This window comes from Nannobrachium achirus (assembly GCF_963921795.1).
Source record: "Nannobrachium achirus genome assembly, chromosome: 23".
In the NCBI taxonomy this organism is placed as follows: domain Eukaryota; kingdom Metazoa; phylum Chordata; class Actinopteri; order Myctophiformes; family Myctophidae; genus Nannobrachium; species Nannobrachium achirus.
Window position 1 is genome coordinate 34,640,066 of NC_137830.1, and position 24,198 is coordinate 34,664,263.

At 43.4% G+C, this 24,198-nt stretch overlaps 1 protein-coding gene across 1 annotated transcript in view; it reads right to left on the reverse strand.

Annotated features, from left to right (window-relative positions):
- LOC308308890 (voltage-dependent calcium channel subunit alpha-2/delta-1-like) overlaps positions 1–24,198 on the reverse strand; it is a gene marked incomplete at its 3' end in the record, with an annotated part of 175,942 nt that overhangs the window by 15,295 nt on the left and 136,449 nt on the right. The window contains exons 25-33 of the mRNA XM_080754346.1: positions 20,267–20,351; positions 18,340–18,402; positions 16,905–17,020; positions 16,394–16,465; positions 15,041–15,108; positions 13,614–13,652; positions 10,544–10,615; positions 5,502–5,654; positions 1,683–1,735 (exon numbers count right to left, since the gene is read on the reverse strand). Coding sequence (XP_080610472.1) covers positions 1,683–1,735; positions 5,502–5,654; positions 10,544–10,615; positions 13,614–13,652; positions 15,041–15,108; positions 16,394–16,465; positions 16,905–17,020; positions 18,340–18,402; positions 20,267–20,351 — 721 coding nt within the window. The remainder of the gene's footprint in view (positions 1–1,682; positions 1,736–5,501; positions 5,655–10,543; positions 10,616–13,613; positions 13,653–15,040; positions 15,109–16,393; positions 16,466–16,904; positions 17,021–18,339; positions 18,403–20,266; positions 20,352–24,198) is intronic.

The window sequence follows — 24,198 nt, forward strand, 5'->3', positions numbered from 1 at the left end:
CTGCCCTACCGGCTATTTTCAAAAAATCTTGACATTCTTAAAAAAGTTTGAATATGCTTGACACCACAAATCTTTTATGGGGTCCTTAAGTTGGCACAAAACATTTTCAGATTGAGGGGTCCGTGGTGCAGTAACCATTTATTTAGGGGTCCTGGACAAGAAAAAAAAAAAAAAAGTTTGAGAACCACTGGGTCGAGTGGTTAACCGAGGACACTATGATCAGATTACTGTGTCAGCATGAGATGTTTTCATATCGGGCTGTTCCATGTTGTCTTGAACCCAAGTACGCGCACACATAGACATCCTTTTATCCATCTGTAAAAAGTGCCTTCTCCAGACCATGAATGCAGTTTTTACTATGGTGAAAGAAATGCAAATGCCCCATCTTTCCATGCCATTCCTGAAGGCAGCATTCAAGAGAATTGCCTTGTCCAAACTCTCCTGGACTTTAATGCAGCATCTTATGTTAAAAGCATTGCCCTCTCTGTGTAGAAATCCATGCCATTACTCCAGTATTGACTCGATTATGCTTAGTTCAGTGTGGTATCGTGTACGGAAAAATAACCGACCTCGCAGAGCGACGCGTTGTGAACTTGGAGGTCTGCTATTTTCAATATTTCCACCAAAAGTGCCCTTTTAGAAATGAGTACCTGAGACGAATAACAGTCCATAAAGTCCATATTAAACTTTTTTAATATAGATATTTTTTCATTTACCAGACTGTAAACCACAAACTAGTCATGTTTAATCTGTTAAATTGTTAATGCACTCCCCCCTCATTTTGTTCAATTGTCTGTTTTAATGTTATCTGCTCCCTTTGTCTGCTGAATATTGCTTGTACGGACTTATACTGTTGTTCCACAAACTGTTGGAGATATACGGTTTTTCCACTTTCCATAAGTATTATGTCTTATAATTCCTAATATATATATGAGTTAAGTAAAAAAATATAATTCAACAAAATGAGGGGAGAGTGCATTAAGAATTTAACAGATTAGATCTAGTTTGTGGTTTACAGTCTGGTAAATCAAAAAAATATCTATATTCAAAAATGTAAAATATGGACTGTCTCAGGTACTCAAATGTCAGCCCCTGCCTCCAGGGGCTGGCCATTGGGAAAAGTGGGACAACTCCCGAACAGCCGGTTCATTCCCGGCCGGTCCAGGCCGGCCATTAGGAAAAAAATTACAAATAAAATGTCGGCCTTCGTTCCACTTTGGTGGCTGGGCGGCCAACAAAGTAAATCGTCACTGTCGGGCAGAAACCTTGTATCTCCAAGTTTCAAATTTGTAATTTTTTTCGCAAAGCAAAGCCCTGCTTCATCATACAAGGCTGTCGCACAAAAGTAGTGAAAACAGCAGATCTACAAGCACGTTGTGTGCTTGTAGATCGGCTGTTTTCACTAGTTTAAATCATTTTTAAAATGATAAATGCAAAACAAACGGTTTTGGACATACAAGGTTTCCATCCGACAACGGCGAGATATAACTCGTGTAATCCTAATTGGCCCACTGGCTTGTCACTTGTCATGATCTGAAATGGCAAATCTTTGAGTAGCAGCAGCACTATAGAGAGAGATCTCTCTCTATTTTTCCCGGGCTGAATCAGGTGCCCAGCACGTCCCTGCCTGCCTCTCTAACATCCTCTGCACGTCCCTGCTTGAACCAGTCACAGTGACTCACCAGGCTGCCGCTGTGGCCCACCAGCCTACGTTCAGGAGGTCTGCGATGGTGGGCTGTGGAGGACAAACAAACACAATTGGGAAAATTAAATGTATGTCTTCAGGCGAGGAGAAGCATGTAAAACCGATACCACAAAATCAAATATAGCCCTTCTTCTTCCACAATACATTGTAAGCAAGCTCGCGGTACTTCAGGTCAGTCGTAACATCCTGCTTATGTTGGCAGGCGGTGTCAGCAGCACACGGTCCGTCTCCTGCCAAACTCACCGACACACCTTCCACCCCTCCTCTCTCTGTCTGTCTGTCTGTCTGTCTGTCTGTCTGTCTGTCTGTCTGTCTGTCTGTCTGTCTGTCTGTCTGTCTGTCTGTCTGTCTGTCTGTATGTCTGTCTCTCTCTCTCCCCCTCTCAGTCACTCTATCCTTCTCTCAGAGCAAATTAGCCCACATTGCTCTGCAACAGATGCTAGTGTACGCAAACAAACGACCGGGAGAGAGAGAGAGAGAGAGAGAGAATCAGTTTGAATAAAAGCCCCAGCATGTTGTTTTGATTATGGTTAGCATGCGAGGGCCTCGTTTTGGGTGAACCGGGGCCGAGTCCTTTTAGCTCTACATGACGGTGCATTGACTCACCCCAGGAGTGTCAAGCAAACCGCGTTATCGAGCAAATCACCGGCTATCCTCGATGTCTTTGATCAGCTATCGGTCGTTTTGGCGGCGGCGGCGGCGCCCTTTCATCTCACCTCGGTCTTCGGAGGGGAAGAATTATCCCTGACTCTGGGAAAAACACCAGGAACGTGCATTCTCACCTGCCAACGGTCTCCGCTGACACAAATTAGCGAGGCCTCCTGTTAAGACGATGTAAACATCATCTGCTACTTGTGTGCGTGTAACGCGCCGCCAGACTTTGCCAAACGAGTTCCCGATAAAAGCCCTTTCAGAATCCAAATCAACATGTTGTGCAGCCGTGTGTACATCAAGCGGCGTGTTGTGTTGCGTGAGCGTTCACAGTGAAATCATTAGTGTTCGTTTAAATGGAAGACTCGGGACTCAGAGTGCCTCTGTATAGCCCCTTTTCGACTGCAGCTTTAGCACCACACTACACTACACCACACCGCACCACATAAAAATATCAACATTTTCCATAACACAAAAGTACCCCTATCGGTAAGAAACAAATTGACCCTTTTAACTGTGATCATAATACAATTTAAGTTTTCATTACAACTATCCTATCCACTATAATGAATTATAACTTTGATTATAATACACTATATTAAAGTATTAATGTATTACTATGGTAACTATAATAGTGGTTATAACATAATATAATCTATTATCATGTATTGCAACTATATCCTGGTGGTCTAAATGAAAAGTCAGTGAGAGATCATTATGAAGTGTTTGGCCCTGTTTGGCCTAGCTCAGACCTACTCTAGATTGGATACTTTTTAGTACCACGTTTAGTACCACTTTCACACCACTCTACCCAGGTCCTTGTAGTGTCAAACCTGGCACAAGTGAGCGGTGTGGTGTGGTGTTGGGTTCTGTGGAAAAGGGGCTTATGTCTCACATGAATGGAGAGCTTCACTACTGTTACTGTACGTTTACTCTAACGCTTTCACCATCCCAGCTACTTCCCCTCTCATCTGTCCTAGCGTGATTTATAGCTCCCTGGTGAGAGAGAGAGAGAGTGTGTGTGTGTGTGAGTGTGTGTGTGTGTGTGTGTGTGCGTGCGTGCGTGTGCGTGCGTGCTTGTGTGTGTGTGAGAGCCAGAAACTAAGAGAAAGCCCGGGACCCAACAACAGAGGTGGTCTGCGACTCTTCTAGTCGTGTATAAACTAGTGTCATGTTCTTGTGTAGTGCCCACATGTGTGAACATGCAGAACTGTGTATGTGTGTGTGTTATGCAATCATTGGTTCCTAACCTTTTTTACCCCCTTAGAGCCCCCCTTCTGACAATTGACAAAAGCTGAGTGAGTCCCCCCCCCCACACACACACACACACACATACGCGCTCGCACAATATAATGACCAATGCCCAAAATAGGAATGCCAGGTTGAAAGTGGACCACGAAAGCATGAAGTTCGGATTTTGTGCAACATGTTTAACCCATTAAAACGGGGGAAATGGCAGATACACAAGCTCACAGCGCGTCACTTCGTGCTGCACTGCAACCTTGTACATCTGCTATTTCTGAGCATGTTTGAAACAAATGTTTGAAACGTTTCAATTTCTTATTTTTTCTGTTTTAATATATATATATATATATATACGCTTTATTATATCAATTAATTGTGGGCTCGCTGAAAGCGAGAACACTATGTTATCTTTGTTATTTATCTATCAAGTTCTCCTCAAAAATGACGTAATCTATCAGTCAAGTTCTCCATAAAAAGTGATGTAATTTATCAATCAAGTTCTCCTCAAAAATGACGTAATCTATTACAAAGGCAGTGGATCAGTCAAGTTCTCCTCGACAGTACAAAGGCAGGGCCCTTAGCCAATGAGGATCAGCGTTCTTGGTGACATCACTTTAGCCAATGAGGGTGCAGCGAGCCCACACTGTTTCGTAGGAACAGTATTTCTAGTTATCAGTTAGGGGTTCCATGGCACAGAAAAGCTTGAGAACCAAGCTAGGAGGGCCTGGACCGGACCCCAGGTTGGGAGAACACCGGTGATGTAACTCAGTGGTTCTCAACCTTTTCAGGCCGTGACCCCCAAAATAATCAATGAAAAGCTCCACCGTCTGTCTGTCCGTCACGCCACGCTTTTGCCCTACTCATATCTCCGCCACTGTTACCCCTCATTTCTCACATGGCCCTCTACTAGCGCCACCATGAAGCCGATTTTTGCAAAACACATTTTTGGACACTGCTCCTACAGATTTTGCCCTAAAATCACGCAAAGCGGTACACAGTATGTCTACAGTCATGTCATCAACATGGCATCTGTCCCATCTAGCGCCACCATCAGGCCGATTTTTGCAAAACACATTTTTGGATACTGCTCCTACAGATTTTGCCCTAAAATCACACAAAGCGGTACACAGTATCTCTAATGTCATGTCATCAACATGGATCTGTCCCATTTCCCATATTCCCTCCTGATTGCCTACCATTGCCTTCTAAAGTTTGTGTCGCGTATCTCCCGATTAGGTAGTCTTACTGGTCATATTTGAACTGGGGACCCCCCCACCCTGACAAGCACTAAGAGTTGCGGCATCACATTTTGTATAACACGGTTCTATTGTGAAAATAGCCGATCTACATGCTCACAACGCCTCGCGTTGCAAGGCGTTGTGAGCATGTAGATCGGCTACTTTCACAATTTCTGCCTCTAATATTTGACAATTTGGCCAATGTTTAATTTGTCATTTTAGAGGTATTAAAATGTCCTTCAATTGTTACTTTAGAAATGTGCATATACCCTCTATAGTATACACTTAAAGGTTATGTTGGTTTGTTTACTGTTGAGTGAAAGAGTAATGTTGCACATTAAGTTAATCAACTGGGGAGTGGGGACCCCCGAAAATAATTTGGGGACCCCCCCCCCCCCTGGGTGAGAACCACTGACGTAACTCCAGTGTTGTTTTTGACAGCAAATTTTGATTTAGTTTTAGTCATAGTCTTTTGAATAAAATGTAATTTAGTTTTAGTCACCTGAAAAGTTTTAGTTTTAGTCTAATTTTAGTCGACTAAATATACGATTTTGGTTGACTAAATCTACAGTTGATTTAGTCAACTAAAATGCATTTTGGCAGGCCTTGATAACATTTTCCGTCATAGTTTTAGTCGACGAAATCAACAGTGCGTAACTCACCACGTAGACAGATCTCATGCCCGCCGCCGCCTTGCTCTCCCTGACGGGGTCACACAGCGACTGGTAGTCGAAGGTCTTCTTGGAGGTGAACAGGCTCATGTTGACCAGGTTGGTCATCAGGATGGGGTCCATCACGCCAAAGAAACGACCTATCTGGAGTTCACGCACACACACGCACGAGCACACACGCACGAGCGCACACGCACACACACACACACACACACACACACACACACACACACACACACACACACATATACCTACGTTAGTAAAACTTTTATTTGTATAGCACCTTTCATGAAATGCAGCTCAAAGCGCTTTACAGAGCAGAAATGAAGCACAAGTGCTTAAAGTACACATGGTTACAATAAAGCAAAAAAGAAAAAAACATTTGAAACATCTATCTTAAAAACATTTTCAGAACAGTGCAGACATGAATAAACGGCACACAGATTTTAGTCCGGGAAAAAAAGGGTGATTTTTGGCTGAACGTGGTTTCGTCGGTAAAAGTTTTTTTCTCAATTGATTCTTGTAGCTTAGAGTCAGCTCTTAATTAAGGATTCAAGACAAAGCTCAGATGATGGACACAAAACCCAAAACTAAGGGACCCATAAAAATGTGTCCGCGACTCACAAATGGGTCCCGGCCCCACTGTTTGGGAACCAGTGCACTGAACCACCTGTGAGAGGCCAATGAAAGCACTTTGTAGTGCAGGTGATTGCGGTAACAAAGGGCCTGATTGTTTCTGTGTGCTGCAAGACCCTTAGAAACACACATTGTTAATGTAATTGACTGAGGATTTCCTCAATATTTCTACTTTATGGAGTGGTTAAAAACTCCAACGCTTTCATCTTAAATCAGTTCAGTCTCTCCGCAACCCCATGCATAGAAACACACACACGTTGAGCACGTGTCCACGAGGCACTCTTTTATCACACACACACGCACACACACACACACACACGCACACACGTACGTATACATACATGGACACCCGCACACTCAGTAAATCAGGCACACAAAGCTCAGATGATGGACTGCAGTATAATCTGATTAACACAGTTCACAACGCAGCCATAAATTTAACTCCTGGGAAGTGGTTTGTCTAGACATCTTAGAGGTGTGACATGAGTGTGAGCGCGCAAGCGAGCGTTCGTGTATGTGTGTGTGTGTGTGTGTGTGTGTGTGTGTGTGTGTGTGTGTGTGTGTGTGTGTGTGTGTATGCGTGTGCGTAAGCTAGTTGTGCTCGTACAGTACTGTATGCCCCCAAGGGAGCATGTACTGTAAGTTGCAACTGTTCTCTCTCTCTCTCTCTCTGTGCCACTGTTTATGTACATGAATGATGTGTGTGTGTACATTTGTGCTTATTAGGGATGGGACGACATGAAAATGTCATATCGATTATTGTGACAAAAGAAATCGCGATTCACGATATTATTGCGATAATCAAACTCCATTATCCTGGTGGAGGAACATTTGCCAAAAGATTGCAGATCTACAAGCTCACAACGCATCGCAATGCGACGCGTTGTGAGCTTGTAGATCGGCTATTCTGTGGCAAAGACATTCGATAGAGAGTGAACAAAAGACTATATCAAGTACATATAAGTACCTTTTACCAATTATAGAGGATTTAAGTGGTACCGGATATGCAGCTCAGCAAATAAAAGGTGAATTGATCCCAGTGCATGACGGAGGACAATATCACGATAAATTAAATCTCCACGATACGATTATCATGAGTGTTCTTTATCACGATAAACGATAATATCACTTATCGTCCCATCCCCAGTGCATATACATGTATGCATAAGCACCCATACTGTACAGATACAGAAGTTGAGAAAACAAATACAATCCTTTTTTTGTACTGGTTAATTACTGTATTATGGGTTTATTTTGAACTAAGTCAGGTACAAAAGGGGTGGGAGTTTATAAGTTTGACTTCTTCTCACTCCTTTTTGGATATGTTATTACTTTGTTTCTTTTTTTGTTGTTTTTTTATTACTTGCTATGTTTTAATCTGATATTCTTCATTTGTTTTCATGGGTTTGGAAGTGAAAAACTGTACTTTTTTAATTTGACATTTATTCGAAATAAATACGACTAAACTAAACTAAGCATTACTTTCACACTTAAAACAACCACCTCCTCCTCCTCCTTCTCCCTGCAGCAGTACAGTAATAACCCCCCCCCCCCCCCACCCCCACCCCTTCGATTCCGACGTCCAAAAGAAATAAAAGATCTTCCCATCCACACGGCACGGGGAGCCCCGTCTCTCCTTTCCCCGTTGCAATAACACAAATAATGAATTAACATTCACAGCCCCGCTGGCTGTCTGCAGGCTCCCTGCGGGGCGCCCCGCGCCCCAACACACAGACCCCTGCAGGCTCCCTGCGGGGCGCCCCGCGCCCCAACACACAGACCCAGAAACCAGAGACAAACCTGAGATGAGAGGTGGAAGGTACCGTATGGGGCTAAGTGTTCATTTACTCAAGTTCTGATCAGTACAGTCTTGTGGTACTTTTACTTTACTTGATTGCATACTTCCTGTTTTGGCGTCATTTCCCCCCTTTTAACTTGTACATATAGTGTTTTATTACATTTTAATTTTTTATGCTATGTTGATCAATCAATCCTATTTTTAGTTAATTTATGCTCCACTACATCTCAGAGCTAAATATTGTATATTTGATTCCACCCCAATTATTTTGTTACTAGTTTCTTCACAGATTTATATTATTATTACAAAACATTACACACTTAAGTCCTACTTTGTACTTGTGCGATGCAGGTTTTTAGATCTGCTATTTTTGCATTTGTTTGCGAACAACGATTACTTTAAGCATATTTTGACGATGCCAATGCTTTTTGTCGGGTAAAATTACGAACGTAGGAGTTTCATTTGTAACAGAGTATTTCTAAGAAAGACGGCAAGAGACAGAGAAGGAACGGCGCGAGAGAGGGAGGTGGGGGGGGGATGGAGAGAGGAGGTGCGTGTGTGTGTGTGTTGGGTGTGTGTGTGTGTGGGGGGGGGGGGGGGGGGGGATTTGCTCCTGTAGGTAATATGATTGAGAGCACACGGCCTTCTCCAAACAAGACCTCAGGTCCCTGGGTTTTAGTGCTGCTGCCAAACTTCAGAGGGGGACTGATTTATCCAGCGCACACCCAGCCCTGATTAGGAAGGAGCCCGGAGCCCCGCATGAAAAAACATTTACTCAGGCTACAGCGGGGGCCCACCGACCGACCGACCGCTCGTTTTAGGACGGGAGGAACGAGCAGGGGCGTCACCAGGGGGGGAAAAGTGGGACTGAGTTACTAGGGCCCAAGGTGGAGGGGCCTTAATTATTTTATACTTTAGTTATTGAAAAATAGCAGATATAAAAGCTCACAGTGCGGCACCGAATTCGTGCAAATCTTTGAATATATCTATTTTTTGTAACTAAGATTTTGCTTCTGGGGTGTCCCTGGAACTAAATATTTTTAAAAACCTCAGAAGGATTTGAAATATTCAAAGACTTGCACACATTTTCACGATTTGTAAAGAAATAGCAGATCTACAAGCTCGTATATCTGCTATTTTTCCAATAGTTAAAGCGCAAAAATAATGTGTAATAATGCGTTCCCCGTCTAAATGGGTTAAACCCCCTCCTCCCCCTATGAAGAACATTCATGGGGGGGCCCGCAGTGAATCCTTGTACCCAGGGCCCAGAATTTGGTGCGACGCCCCTGGGAACGAGGAAGAGGGAGAGGCACGGGAGCGGAGCGCGCAAGCCTTTTCCCCCCGACCGCATCTGTGTGTGGCGCGCATGCGCAGTGCATGTCTGTTAGGGGTAGTAAAACATGGGTCAAATAGGGTTCGAGGGTCTTCTGGGTTGTTTGTTTGTTGTTTGGGTCGTTGCGGGGGTTAAGCTGAGTGTGGGACAGGTTGGTCTGTTCTGTGACTGTTTCATGGCTCCTAGAATTTATTAGGTTTTTTCCAACACACTCTGGAACCAGTTCTTTGATGAGGCTATGAGGCCGCAACAGTTAATCGACTGAATCAATTATAAAAAGAAAATCATACAATTATGGAAAGCTATCGATTTGAATAATTATAATAAAATAATCGATTTGGGGAAAAACAATCTCATAACGCGTCAACTCATGATGCGATGCGTTGTGAGCTTGTGGATAGGCTAGTTTCACTACTTGGTTGTACGACGGAAATACTGTAGGCTATAGCTCAAGTTAGTTACACATAAAAGTATGGAGGATTCCTTTTGTGTGTCTCTAATTATAATTCATTATTTCTATCAGCGTTCCCACACATTTTTACCAATTAATTTCCAAAACTTTTCCAGAATATTTAACCCAATTTCCAGGACTATATAACAATAATTCAGCTCAATAACAAGTCGCTTACTCCTGTGCGCAATGCCCAAAGACAGGTAGTGTATGCCAGTGGTTCTCAACCTTTTCAGGCCGTGACCCCCGAAATAATCATATTTTAACTGGGGACCGGCACCCTGACGAGCACTATGAGTTGAGGAATTTTGTATAACACGTTTCTATTGTGAAATAGAAACTATTTTCACAATTTCTGCCTTTAATATTTGACAATTTGGCCAATGTTTAATTTGTCATTTCAGAGGTATTAACAAAATCAATAACCAAAGACAATGCATAGCTATTTTTTCCAGGACCTTCCAGGACCCTTGATCAATTCCAAAACTTTTCCAGTACTGGAAAAATATTTTTCTAATTTCAAAATATTATTTCCAGGAATTTCATGACCGTGGGAACCCTGTTCTATGCTTGATTGAGGACTTACTGTTGAAGTTCTCACGCAGCCACTAACACTGAGATTAGCTCGATGACAAACTAATTTGTGATCCTAAAACTGTTGTTTGTTGGGAGTGGATTTCTTCAACACATGAAGTTGTGTAATATGAGAGATAAAGAAAAGAACAATAAACCCCAAAACCCTGTTCTCTTGATTTTGCACAACTTTCACTGCATCTTTCACCATCCTGCGGTATGTCAGAGATGTGAGAACCCACCTGATCCACGTATGTGTCCCGATTGGACATCACCAGGAAGCCGCCGTCGTCTAGAAGGACACAGTCTACATGCTGCAATCACAAGAGGACATGGAGTCACACATACAGTAACACACAGTGTATGTACAGGAGTCACACATAAGGACACAGTCTATGCACTGGAGTCACGAGAGGACATGGAATCAAACTGCAAATCTTCTGTAGCTTCTATCAAAAGCCTGAATGATTCATACTTTTTAAACCACCATTAGAACACAGAGGGTTCCCGAAAGGTTCCCAGTTCAATCCCGGGCTCCCCCAGAGTTAGTGTCGAAGAGTCCTTGAGCAAGACACTGAACCCCTAGTTTCTCCCGGTGAGCAGGTTGGTGCCTTGCATGGTTTCCTCCACCATCAGTGTATGAATGAATTAATGTGTGTGTGTGTGTGTGTGTGTGTGTGTGTGTGTGTGTGTGTGTGTGTGTGTGTGTGTGTGTGTGTGTGTGTGTGTGTGTGTGTGTGTGTGTGTGTGAATGGGTCAATGTAATGCACAATCTCTGTAAAGCGCCTTGGATAAAGGCGCTATATAAATGCACCATTTACCATTTACCACATTGGTGTCGCTCATCGACATTTTACAACACTTTAAACCTGGTGAATGCGATGTGCTGTGAGCTTGTCGATGTGTTATTTTCTCTATTTGACATTTGAAAACATATACAGTATGGCACGCCACACGTGGTCATGCGATTAAGTATTACACTCAGTAGAACACAGAACACCAGGTAACATGCTGTAATAGTAACAGCGATGGATCTAGTTACAGTACATATACCTTCTACATCATCCATACCGTCTTCCTCCCTCTCCCTGTAAAACACATTCAATGTCTAGCTATTGTCACCATTTTTGTTGTATTTTTTGTTGTAAGGCCCCTCTATTACTATACTACAGCCAGAGTATATCCAGTGTTGATTTCGTCGACTAAAACTAAGACTAAATATATTGACAATTTCGTCAACAAAATAAAAACTAGACTAAAACGTTAGGGAGGGACTAGATGTGAAGAGTCATTTTATTTTTGGTTGCTCTCAGGTGTTGCATGCTGAAAATAGAAGTGTAAAATCTGTCATTACGGTGCCATCAAGGCCTGCCAAAATACATTTTAGTTGACTAAATCAACTGTAGATTTAGTCGCCTAAAATCTCATGATATTTAGTCGACTAAAATTAGACTAAAACAAAAACTTTTCAGGTGACTAAATTATGACTAAAACAAAAATACATTTTATTCAAAAGACTATGACTAAAACTAAATCAAAATTTGCTGTCAAAAACAACACTGAGTCTATCCCTATCCCCGTCTTACAGGCAGTGGAATTGGCCTGTGGTGACATACAGTAGGTGTCAGGGACATGCTGGGCCACTGATTCAGCCCGGGAAAAAGAGTTGGAGAGGCCCTCATTGCACGCTAGCCTATAGAGAGATTTGTGACAAAGTGACAAGCCAGTGGGCCAATTACATGAGTTATATTTCGTCGTTGTCGGGTGGAAACCTTGTATGTCCAAAACCGTTTGTTTTGTATTTATCATTTTAAAAATGATTTAAACTAGTGAAAACAGCCGATCTACAAGCACACAACGCCTCGCACTGCGAGGCGTTGTGTGCTTGTAGATCTGCTGTTTTCACTACTTTTGTGAGACGGCCTTGTATGATGAAGCAGGGCTTTGCTTTGCGAAAAGATGTACAAATTTGAAACTTGGAGATACGAGGTTTCTGTCCGACAGTGACGATTTACTTTCTTGGCCGTCCAGCCCCCAAAATGGAATATTTTATTTTAATTTTTTTCCTAATGGCCGGCCTGGACCGGCCAGGAATGAACCGGCCGTTCGGGAGTTGTCCCGCTTTTCCCAATGGCCAGCACGTCCCTGGTACTGGATCCAGGCACACCAGAGTTTCCCATCCGGACGACATTGCATGTGACGGGGATGAAGTCCTCTGGCCTGACCCAGCACAAAGCCTGGACGCTGAGTGCCAATTCATCTCTCACTGACTTTGATTTTGCAGTTGCACAACATAGTTGAGTGTACTGTAATGTGCTTTTCATTTAGAGTTTTCTCTGTTCTTAATTCTTTATGCAAGTGCTCATTATACAGATATTCAACACTGCATTACTTGAAGAAGTTATAGTATCCACCTGTTTCCGCAAGACTTTACTGTAGCATTATCTGCAGGACACTTCCGGTTAACAGCAGACATACAAGCTCACGTCGCGTCGCAGATGCAACCGTTGTGAGCTTGTAGATCACACTCGGCTGCGATTTCCCCAGGAGCCGTATTAATGATAGCCACTACTCCTAATATTTAGGATAAATGCAGAAGATGAATTCCACAAATGTGTAAAAGAACATACTTTCACTCTTAAGTCAAAATACAGTGTCAAGCTGGGGCAAAATCTGACAGCATTACTCGTTTTTTTTTTCTTTTCTTTTTTTTTCGATGGGACTCCCCTGTCGTGTAATCAAGCTTCCGGCAGTCCCGCCCACTGGGGAAATGTCTAAATGCCGTTTTCACTCCAAACTTGTAATAGGTTGAACCGGACGCTAAAAGACATTTAAATCACGAGCGGACATGCGCTCTGTGTGTCACGCCAGAGCGAGGCGCTAGGTGACAGAGTGGCCATGTCGAGTGGCGCCCAAGTCTCCTTCTGCTGACTCAAGTTGCACACTGAGAGAATATGTTGAAATGTACTGTGGCAAAAAACCCAACAATGGAAGACAATTCTATAATTTTCTTGACAATGTTCCACTAGTGAGTGACATCCCTACAATAGAGACACCAGTTTGAACGTGGTTAACCAATGAAACCCTGTGTACTTAGATGACCCGGGCTCCCCCATGACTCTAGTATTTCCCTCTACAAAAAATGTCTTTGCAGAGAAAAATCTGATCCACAAGCTCACAACGCGATGCATTGCGACGCGCTGTGAGCTAGCAGATCTGCTATTTCCACCGAGCGTTCGTTCCAGAAAGCTAGGGTTCAAGTGGTTAAGTCTGGTGGTGGGAAAACATTCTGTGGAGAACATGGATTCTTACCTCATCATTCCTCACACAGCCACAGATCTCGTCGTTGCACTGCAAACACAGACACGCAAGGATTAAAGTTCTCAGGCTGATTCCAGTCATTTTCATGAGATTAAAGAGGATTATAACGGGTCAAACTGGCTACACAATACACGCCCAGAAGCATCAAGCAAGTTTAAAGTTTCAATCTGTATGTTGAACAACCGGAACATAGGTTTAGAATGATATTACTAAACCTCATCATAAGTTTACACACATTTGCCTATTGTTTAGGACTGGGGTCTTCAACAGGGGGTCCGGGACCCCCAGTGGATCCTCAGAGTTACAACAGGGGGTCCTCCAAATCTTTGTGTGATAGAAACTTTTTTCTCCTTTTTTATATTTAACTCTTCAACCCTAACATCCATATTCTGAGAACTTTAGCCAAAAATAGCAGATCTACAAGCTCACAACACCTCGCGCTGCGAGGCGTTGTGAGCTTGTAGATCGGCTATTTTTGGCAAAGAGCTTTGGTGTAGAGGGGAAAAAGAGCAGACTGAAATGTCAAGTTTATTAAGCATTGACGGTTCAAGTGGTTAAATATCTGAAAACACAAATGGACTTGAATCCAAAATACACTGATGATTGCTGTCAAACAATGAAACTACTGTATATGGAATCTATGATAAGGTTGTGGGGGTCCCTGCTTCATCTCTCTCTCAACTAAGGGGTCCTTGGCCTGAAAACGTTGAAGACCCCTGGTTTAGGAAACAGAGCAGTAGTGTGGTGTGGGCGTCCTTTCATGCATGTTTCACAAATCACAGATTGGGACTAACAAAAAAAATCATTATAATTATGTCTGATTATGTTAGAGTCTTCTCTTGCAGACAGAACGGTGGGAGGTGGTTGGACCCAGGGGCGTCACACCAAATTCTGGGCCCTGGGTACAAGGATTTACTGCGGGCCCTCCATGTTAGCTATTGAAAAATAGCAGATCTACAAGCTCACAGCGCGGCACTCGGTGCCGCGCTGCAAGCTTGTAGATCTGCTATTTTTGAAAAATTGTGAAAATGTGTGCAAGAAACCTATGTTTCTATGTCAGTGATACTCAAACTTTTTTCATGTGAAGGACCCCCAAAATGATATAAATTTGGCCACGGACCCCCATCTCAAAATATTTAGTTCCAGGGAGGGACCACCCCCGGAAGCAAAATTTGTTCGCTTAAAAAATACATATTCAAAGATTTGCACACATTTTCACGACTTTTCAAAAATAGCAGATCTACAAGCTCGCAGCGCGGCACTCGGTGCCGCGCTGTGAGCTTGTATATCTGCTATTTTTCAATAGCTAAAGTTACTAGGGCCCCCTCTACCTTGGGCCCTAGTAACTCAGTCCCACTTTCCTACCCCTTGTGACACCCCTGGTTGGACCAGAGGTGATGTGACGGTGATCTACTCACGTTGGTCTTGGTGGTGGTGTTGATGAATCGGGCCATCCAGGCGCTGATGTCCAGCTTCACTCCGACCACTGGGAGATCAAACAGAGGAGCATTCTACATCATGTCGGACCTCAGCCTTAACTTTGCACTCTGAACTCCCGACAAGAAAGACTTGGCAAGGGATCACAGGAGGCCCACGGTGCGTGGCTTGTGTGTGTGCGAGCGTGTGTGTGTGTGTGTGTGTGACAGAGAGAGAGAGACAAATAGGGAGGGGTGTGGCTATAGGTGCCACAGTGTCTGTAAGTACATGTGTGTATGTATGTGTACTTATGTGAACGTGTACGTGTGTGTATGCGTACTGTATACAGTAGGTGTGCATGCCTGTGTCCATATCGTCTCTGTCGGGTGGAGAGCTTATATGTCCAAAACTGTTACTTTTCAAGATTCAAATTCAAAAGCCTAATATCTCCCCCTGCCAAGCTAGTGGATAAGATGTTTCGCTTTTAGGGCTTTGCACACAGACAGTGTTTTTTTCGCAAGGAAAAAACTGGCGATTGAATTTTTTTAAAGAAAACAATGATTCTCTATGACCTCATGCACACCGGCTCCAAATTTGCCATGCGGCAGTGTGTTTTTTCCCCTGATCGAACCCAGTTCGATTCGTGCGTCTTGTCGCATGTGGTAAAAAAATCATTGACTCCTTTTATGACTCCTTTTCGGATCCGCAGTGTGGATTCCGCGCAGCCTTGCACACCAAATCCAATGCGTTTTAATCATGCAGTAAACAAACAAAAAATCACACCCGTGTGAACTGAGCGGTGGTCGTGGAGGCTGTGCAACAGCACTACTGGGTGGGTGCAGCGGGGTTAGTGTGCTTTACAATGCTGTAGTTTCTTCACACACTCTAATTTATTTGACCCTAAAACATTCAGTTTGTTAATAAGAATAATAATACTTGACCACACATGCTGACCCACCCTTCCCCCCTGTGTGTGTGTGTGTGTGTGTGTGTGTGTGTGTGTGTGTGTGTGTGTGTGTGTGTGTGTGTGTGTGTGTGTGTGTGTGTGTGTGTGTGAGAACAACAGCGCCCCTCCCTTAAAATGTGTGGTCAGAAAAGGTACTGCATGCTTGAGGCTACATACACGGACGGCCGGACGGACGGATACCCACACACACGGCCACGTATAGGAGACGGTGTGACCACCGCTCAAAAAAAACGCAACAGTCCTGTGTGCAAAGCCCTTTAGTGTCCCTCCCCGCGCGGGGGAACCTGGTTCGAGGTGTGTTCGGCCGTGTGTGTGTGTGTGTCTGTGTGTGCATGCATGCATGCGTGTGTGCGTGTGTGTGTGCACATGTGTGTATGTGTGTCCTCACCTGCTGGTTTCAGAGTGACGTCATTAAGAGTAAGATCCACCACCTTGCTGACTAGAACCGTGTCATCACTCACTAGGACGAGACAGAGAAAGGAATCATTACACGAACGCTCGCCACACACCAGTGTTGATTTAGTCGACTAAAACTATGACGAAAAAGTTTTTTTTTTCACGCTCACAACGTGTTGCGCTGAGACGCGTTGTGAGCTTGTAGAGCGGCTATTTTCAGCACACAACCAAGTGTAAAATCAGTCATTATTAGTCGACTAAAATTAGACTAAAACTAAAACTTTTCAGGTGACTAAATTATTACTAAAACTAAATAACATTTTATTCAAAAGACTATGACTAAAACGAAATCTAAATTTGCTGTCAAAAACAACATTGCCCCACACATACAGTACACATGAGCGTGTGCATTGCTATACTTGGGAAGATTTCAACATTTTAGGACAGAATCACGCATATGCACACACACACACACACACACACAGGCCAGCATTTAGTATTACCATTCTCGTTGGGCTTGAGGGGTGTAGGGGTAAAGATGTACAGATCGTTGTCCAGACATCTTTTGTAGGAACTCGACTCGTATGTCTCCGCATTCTCAGTCCAATCAAACCCAGCACTGTAAAACACAAGCACGCGTGTGTGCGCGCGCACACACACACACACACACACACACACACACACACACACACACACACAGCAAGTGAGACCCTAGCTTTAATGTGTTACGTTCCCCCCGCCAACTCTGTTATTTGATATACAGTACGCACGTTGTGCTACATTATCGTTCTTATACCGTGACCACTTAAACAGAGGCTGTGTTTATATGTTTTTTTTTTTTACTTTCACAATTGAGAATAAGCATATAAAAACGGCAAACAAAAGCCGCGTTGTCTTGGTAACCACTCGCTGGTCCAACGACCAGCTGCTCCTGTTTGTTTATATTGCCGTCGTTATGGTGACATGCGGCCTAATATCATGGACGTTGACGTGCATTATTAACCACTTGAACCCTATGATCTGCACGTGAGCTTGTAGATCTGCCATTCCTGGCGAAGAGATTTGGCGAGGGAGGGAAAGAGAGCAGACCAAAGCGCAAGAGCAAACTCTGTTTTTACCAAGTATACAGGGTTTAACCACTTAATCCCTATACGGTTGACTGGAGTCCCTTAGCGCTCTATACTAGTGTCTTTTCTGTTTTCTGATATTGCGGGGAACGCTTTAGCTGAAAATAGCAGATCGGCAAACTCTTTTCATTGTTTTTGTGCAATACTGTTATATGATAAAGTATAATAATATAGGGCTTAATTGGTTAATCAGACTAATTTAGTAGATTATATAAAAAAAAGAAAAGAAAACGATAATAAAAAAAAACGACTCGAGTTGATAGCGTAAGGATTGATAGTTGCAGCCCTAATTGGATGACAGCAATCTGGAAGACCGATAGAGAGAGGTAGACAATGAATGTGTACGAGAGAGAGAAAGAGAGAGGAGGAGGACAGTACGGACAACCTGGTAATCACATGCCGCTCTACTGTTTCAAGGTTCCACGTAGTAATTACAAAGTATACATCTCTACAATTATCATTAGGGCATGGCTTCTGGCAGGGATTTGCGCCCTACGGAGCGCACCTCTATAGTTCATTATCCAAAGATCTCGGTCGTTAAATCTAGTCCTTCCAGCTGCTGTTAACGACTCGAACCCCAGCATCCCTATTCTGGTACAAACATCTGGTGAAAATAGGCAATCTACAAGCTTGCAACGCGACGCATTAAAAGACGCGTCGTGATATTGTGGATTGCCTAATTCTTTGGTGGATGATGTTCAGCGGGACCCTCTCAGAGTAAAGAATTTACAGGAGGGGACCTAATGCAGAGCCCTGGGGGACTAGTATTGGGGTCCAGGTGTTAGAAAAAAAAGCTCCCACATCATCTTACCTTTTGGGGAAGATACGTGTGATCCCTCCATCGGTGGCCACAAATCTGGCCGCAACACCATGCCTGAAAGGCAGAGAAGATTGAGGTCATAAAAAGTGTTTTACTTTAGTATCAAGTACTGCTTCATCTCTCTCTCAACTAAGGGGTCCTCCGCCTGAAAACGTTGAAGACCCCTGCACTACACACACACACTATGGAGCGGTCTTTTACGCCGGGCTGACATTTACTAGTCCTTCCAAAATAGCTTAACCATCTGTGTCCGATTTATCCTCTTTAGACATTCATTACCGAATACCAAGTAACGAGTGATCGAGGCCACGTTTCAATTTGTCCCCTCGTATCGCAGCCAATAGCGTTGCACTGTAACATGGCCTTATATTTATCCACCTGTTTCCGCAAGACTTTACGGTAGCATTATCTGCAGGACACTTCCGGTTAACAGCAGACATACAAGCTCATGTCGCGTCGCAGATGCAACCATTGTGAGCTTGTAGATCACTCTCGGCTGTGGCGCCGGAAGCTGCCTGCACATTCTGCGCAATGCACGATGGGATGTTGGAAAGTTGCAAATTAACTAGTATTTAAAGTTTTCAAATACATGTAGGGGTGTGCAATAAAAGTACAATACATGGATCTGAGATGTAGTGGAGTAAAAAAAACTAAAAATATTGGAAATTGGAAATACTACAGTAAAGTACAAATACCTCAACATTGTACTTAAGTAAATATACTCAGTTACTTTACACCCCTGTTGTCTCACCTAGTCCTGTGTGACGTGAAGAGGTGTTATCTGAGGTCATGTACTGTAGTAATTGTCTTCATTTATTCCTGGTGGTTTATTTCCCTAGCGTTCCCAGTGCAATCCTTGTGTATTTATTCCCGGTTCTCCTCGCGTTCCTCAGTCCTTGTCTCAATAAACTGTTCCCGTTACAAGCGTCTCTACTCTGTGTCTCTCGTCTTGCGTTTTGGCAAACCTCCCAACGCACACGCAGTGGGGAAAAGTAACTAAGTACTTTACTTGAGTATTTCCCATTTCCAATACTAATATTTTACTTCTAATCCACTACATCTCGGATCCAAATATTATACTTTTACTCCAATACATTTATTTGAAAACTTTTATTTACTAGTTATTTTGCAGATATAAATTATACATACACATCAAATTACACATAAAACATACATAAACCACTTTAGCCCTATTTCATACCTTGGCTGTTCGAAAATAGCTGATATACAAGCTCACAACGCGTCGCATCGTGGCGCGTTGTGAGCTTGTAGATCTGCCATTTTCAAACATTTTGTACTTTTACTTTTGGTACTTTAAAGGGGAAAACCACCCATTTTCAATATTGAACTATGACATTAATATACCTTAGAGGGGTTCTGTGGAAATACAAAAAAAAGTTCCCCACCCTTCTGTGTTGCCTAGAACTGGAGAATTGATTTTGGGGTTTGTATTGCAAAGTACACTGGTGTGATGTCATCACGGTGTACTTTGCAATACAACCCCCAAAATCAGTCCTCCAACTCCTTAAAGGTATATTAATGACATAGTTCAATATTGAAAATGGGTGGTTTTCCCCTTTAAGTACATTTTGATACCAACACTTTTACTCAAGTACATTTTGAATTCCGGACTTTTACTTGTAAGGCTGCAACCACACCAAAGTACTTATGAGAGTGGATTACCCATTCCGACAATGCATTTCAATGAGAATTGAGCTTTTTTTTTGCAGAAATCCTCTACTGGCATGAAACAGCTCTATTCTCATTGAATTGCACTGGCGGAATAGGGAATGCACCCTTACAGGTACTTTGGTGTGAGTGCAGCCTAACAGAGTCTTTCTACATTGCAGTGAGCACAGTAGCATGTGAGTACTTTTTCCATCACTGCGCACACGTGAGAGATTTGAGCTGGACTTACTGCGGTGCGGTGTTCTTCCAGGTCTTGATCAGCTCGTTGGTGATGCCAGCATCTAACAACAACCTGTTGACCAGCTCCACGTTACCTGAGAGGAAGAAAAGAAACGTCAAATCAAATGTGTGTATTCAGAAATGGTTAGCCCAGGTTTTCGGCAAAGAGGTTTGGTGTAGAGGGGGGAAAGAGCAGACTAAGTACAGAGTGAAAGGTGAAAGGTCAAGAGTATTAAGTATTGACAGTTCAAGACGTTACATATCTGAAACGCCAATTTACATGTAATCCAAAATACATGATTTTGCTGTCAAACAATGAAACAATGTGGAATCTATGAATCTATGAAAGGGTTCCCTGCTTCATCTCTCTCTCAACTAAGGGGTCCTTGGCCTGAAAACGTTGAAGACCCCTGGGTTAGCCTGTATGCATCGGTTGCTGTGGTAACGAACCTAACGTCGAGGCAGGGTCAAGAGTCAAGTGATACCGTCATACCACAAAGTATAAATCAGGCTTCGGCATCCCGAGTGTCCAGACGGAGACCATTCTTTAGAATTAGGATTTTGAATTACATTTCAAACCACAAAGGAATTTGGTTCAGGTCTGTGTCTTGTTTCTACGTTTATTTTTATAATTATTATTGTAATAATAATTTTTAACAAATATATAAAGTTACAATTCACGATGATCTGGCTTCCTGCTCGTAATGGGAGATACCAATTATTTCCGCCAGACAGTTCCATGTGTTCTTTGAACCCCAGGCTAAAGGAAAGCACACTGAATTGCTTTGTTGATGTATTGTGCCATACAAATAAAATGGCCATGCCTTGCCTTCATCAACAAATTTAACAGCGACTCGGCGACAGATTATGCTACGTCACGCTGTAGCTTTGCAGTTATGGATCTTTGACTCTTTGTATCTTTGTACTTTTGCAGTTTTGTGTTTTTGTATCTTTGGTGGCGGCCAGCATCAGAACCCGAGCACAGGGGTGTCGCACCAAATTCTGAGCCCTGGGTACAAGGATTCACTTCAATTATTTTGTGCTTCAACTATTGAAAATCAAACCCAAGTTTGAAGTGAGCGGTGGTGTGTGTGTGTGTGTGTGTGTGTGTGTGTGTGTGTGTGTGTGTGTGTGTGTGTGTGTGTGTGTGTGTGTGTGTGTGTGTGTGTGTGTGTGCGTGTGTGTGTGTGTGTGTTGCTCACCCAGGTGTGTGTGTGTGTGTGTGTGTGTGTGTGTGTGTGTGTGTGTGTGTGTGTGTGTGTGTGTGTGTGTGTGTGTGACCCCCCCCTCCCTGTGTGTGTGTGTGTGTGTGTGTGTGTGTGTGTGTTGCAGTTGATTTTCAGGCTAGACGCAACAGCACCCTCTTTGGTCAACCAATGGCACTCCAGGCTACAGACCCACAGACAGACATACATACATACATACATACACTGATACACACATGGCCGTGCGTGCGTGCGTGTGTGCGTGCGTGCGTGCGTGCGTGCGTGCGTGTGCGAGCGTGTTTGTTGCAATTGATGCTCAGGCTAGACTCAGCATCAGGCTACAGACACATACGCGGATACACACTCCTGCATACACCTCAGGCTACAGACATACACACACGGCCATTCTAAGGAGCGGCGTCACCACCGCTCAAAAATAGCAAATATACAAACTCACAGTGCGGCACTGAGTGCCGCTGCGAGCTTGTAGATTTTAAATCGTGAAAACTTGTGCAAGTCTTTGAAAAGGTTTTTTGAAAAAAAACTATGTTTCTATGTCAGTGGTGCTCAAACCTTTTCATGTGAAGGACCCCCAAAATGATATGCCCCCCCCATCTCAAAACATTTAGTTCCAGGGACCCCCCAGAAGCAGAATTTTCGCTTAAAAAATACTTGTATTCACAGATTTGCACACATTTTCATGACTTTTCAAAAATAGCAGATCTACAAGCTCGCACCGCGGCACTCGGTGCCGCGCTGTGAGCTTGTAGATCTGCTATTTTTCAATTAGGTAAAGCATAAAATAGGCACTCCACTCCAGTAAGAGCCGCTGATCGGACAGTACGTGTCCGGACGGAGCAAGCGGACACGGACGATCAGCGGCTGTCTCTCCTCCACCTTGGGCCCTACTAACTCAGTCCCACTTCCCCCCAACCTCGTGACGCCCCTGCCCGAGCAGCTGGTCTGTGTCTCGGGGACAGTAGTCCTCGCAGTGAGTCATCCCTCCGACATGGACTGTTTGTTGTTTCAGACACTGACCAAGATGTCTGCTATGATCCAGACAAGGTTTAATGGGACATGTGAGACAGTATTAGCAAGGGGAAGCGATCGGGAAGGGCCGGCCAGATGGGAAAGCCGACAAGTTGAAGGGGAGAAAAGACAGGAGTGGACAATGTACGTGGAAAGAGAGAAAGAAAGAAAGAAAGGGATATGGTGTGTGTGTGTGTGTGTGTGTGTGTGTGTGTGTGTGTGTGTGTGTGTGTGTGTGTGTGTGTGTGTGTGTGTCTGCTGTGTGTGTCTGCTGTGTGTGTGTGTGTGTGTGTGTGTGTGTGTGTGTGTGTGTGTGTGTGTGTGTGTGTGTGTGTGTGTGTGTGTGTGTGGTGGGCTGGGGGGGGGGCAATTAAATATAGTAAAAAGTTGTATTCCAGACAATGACTCATCATGTCTCAGCTCACGCCATCATCATGGTCACTGTAATATACTGTAATCTCAGTAGTTGTCACCACATGTGCTTTTACCCAACAGCCGAATCGTGAGGAGTCACAACGCAACGTTAATAAAGGCTACATTATAGTATTAGCCATGCCTGTAAGTGTGAATTAGGGCATTAACGAAAAAGTCGACAAGTCGGCTCAGTCGATTTCATTACACAAGTCGACTCCCACCAGAGAAAGTCGAAGTAAAAAAAAAAAAACTTTCTATTATGAGTAGCCGATCTACATGCTATTATGAGTAGCCGATCTACATGCTATTATGAGTAGCCGATCTACATGCTCACAACGCCTCGCGATGCGAGGCATTGTTAGCATGTAGATCTGCTATTTTCAGAATTTCTGCCTCTACATATTTGACAATTTGGACAAAGTTTAATTTGTCATTTTAGAGGTATTAAAAAGTCCTTAAATTGGCACTTAAGAAATGTGAACATACCCTCTATACACTTAAACTTTATGTTGGTTTGTTTCCAGTTGAGTGAGAAAACAATGTTGCACATTAAGTTAATCATCTGGGGACCCCTCAAAATAATTGGGGGGTTGTGTGTGATGTGATGACGTCATCAAACGATAAAGTTGACTTCAACTCAACTTTTTTACAGAGTCGAGTCGACTTTCAAAAATCACAAGTCGTTAATGCCCTAGTGTGAATTAACCGTGTACTGACTTGACTTGTGTCTCAACTTTTTTTTATTTCAAGGAAGCCAGTTTTAGATATGCATTAGGCCAGTTGTTCTCAATCTTTTTTGGCTCAGTACCACTACCCACTTACACTGATTTCCGAAGCCAAGTACTGTACCCCCTTCCCATGACTACAGCAAAATTTACATCAAACGTCCAGTTCCAATGCCAATACGTTAAAAATAAAACGGCATAATGGCAAATAAACATTGCTTTCTATTCTAACAGTTAGTACTACACAAGTCATTGATTTGGTTTAGAACTGTACAGATGAGCAGGTTCACACAGACAGTCAATGTTTGTCATTAACCAGAACAGTAAAATACATATTCCCCTGCAGTACTCCCACGTACCCCTAGGGGTACACGTACCCCCATTTGAGAAACACTGCATTAGGCCACCAACACTGTAACACTCATTGTTCATTTAACTCCGGTACAAATGGTTCCATTTTGTACCCTCTCAGAGTTACAGGCCCATAAGCGTCGATTTGGACCCCTGGTGGTGGTCCCCCGGTACCCCGACGTCGCGAATCTCCGGTAATTTTTTCGAGCAAGGGGCGG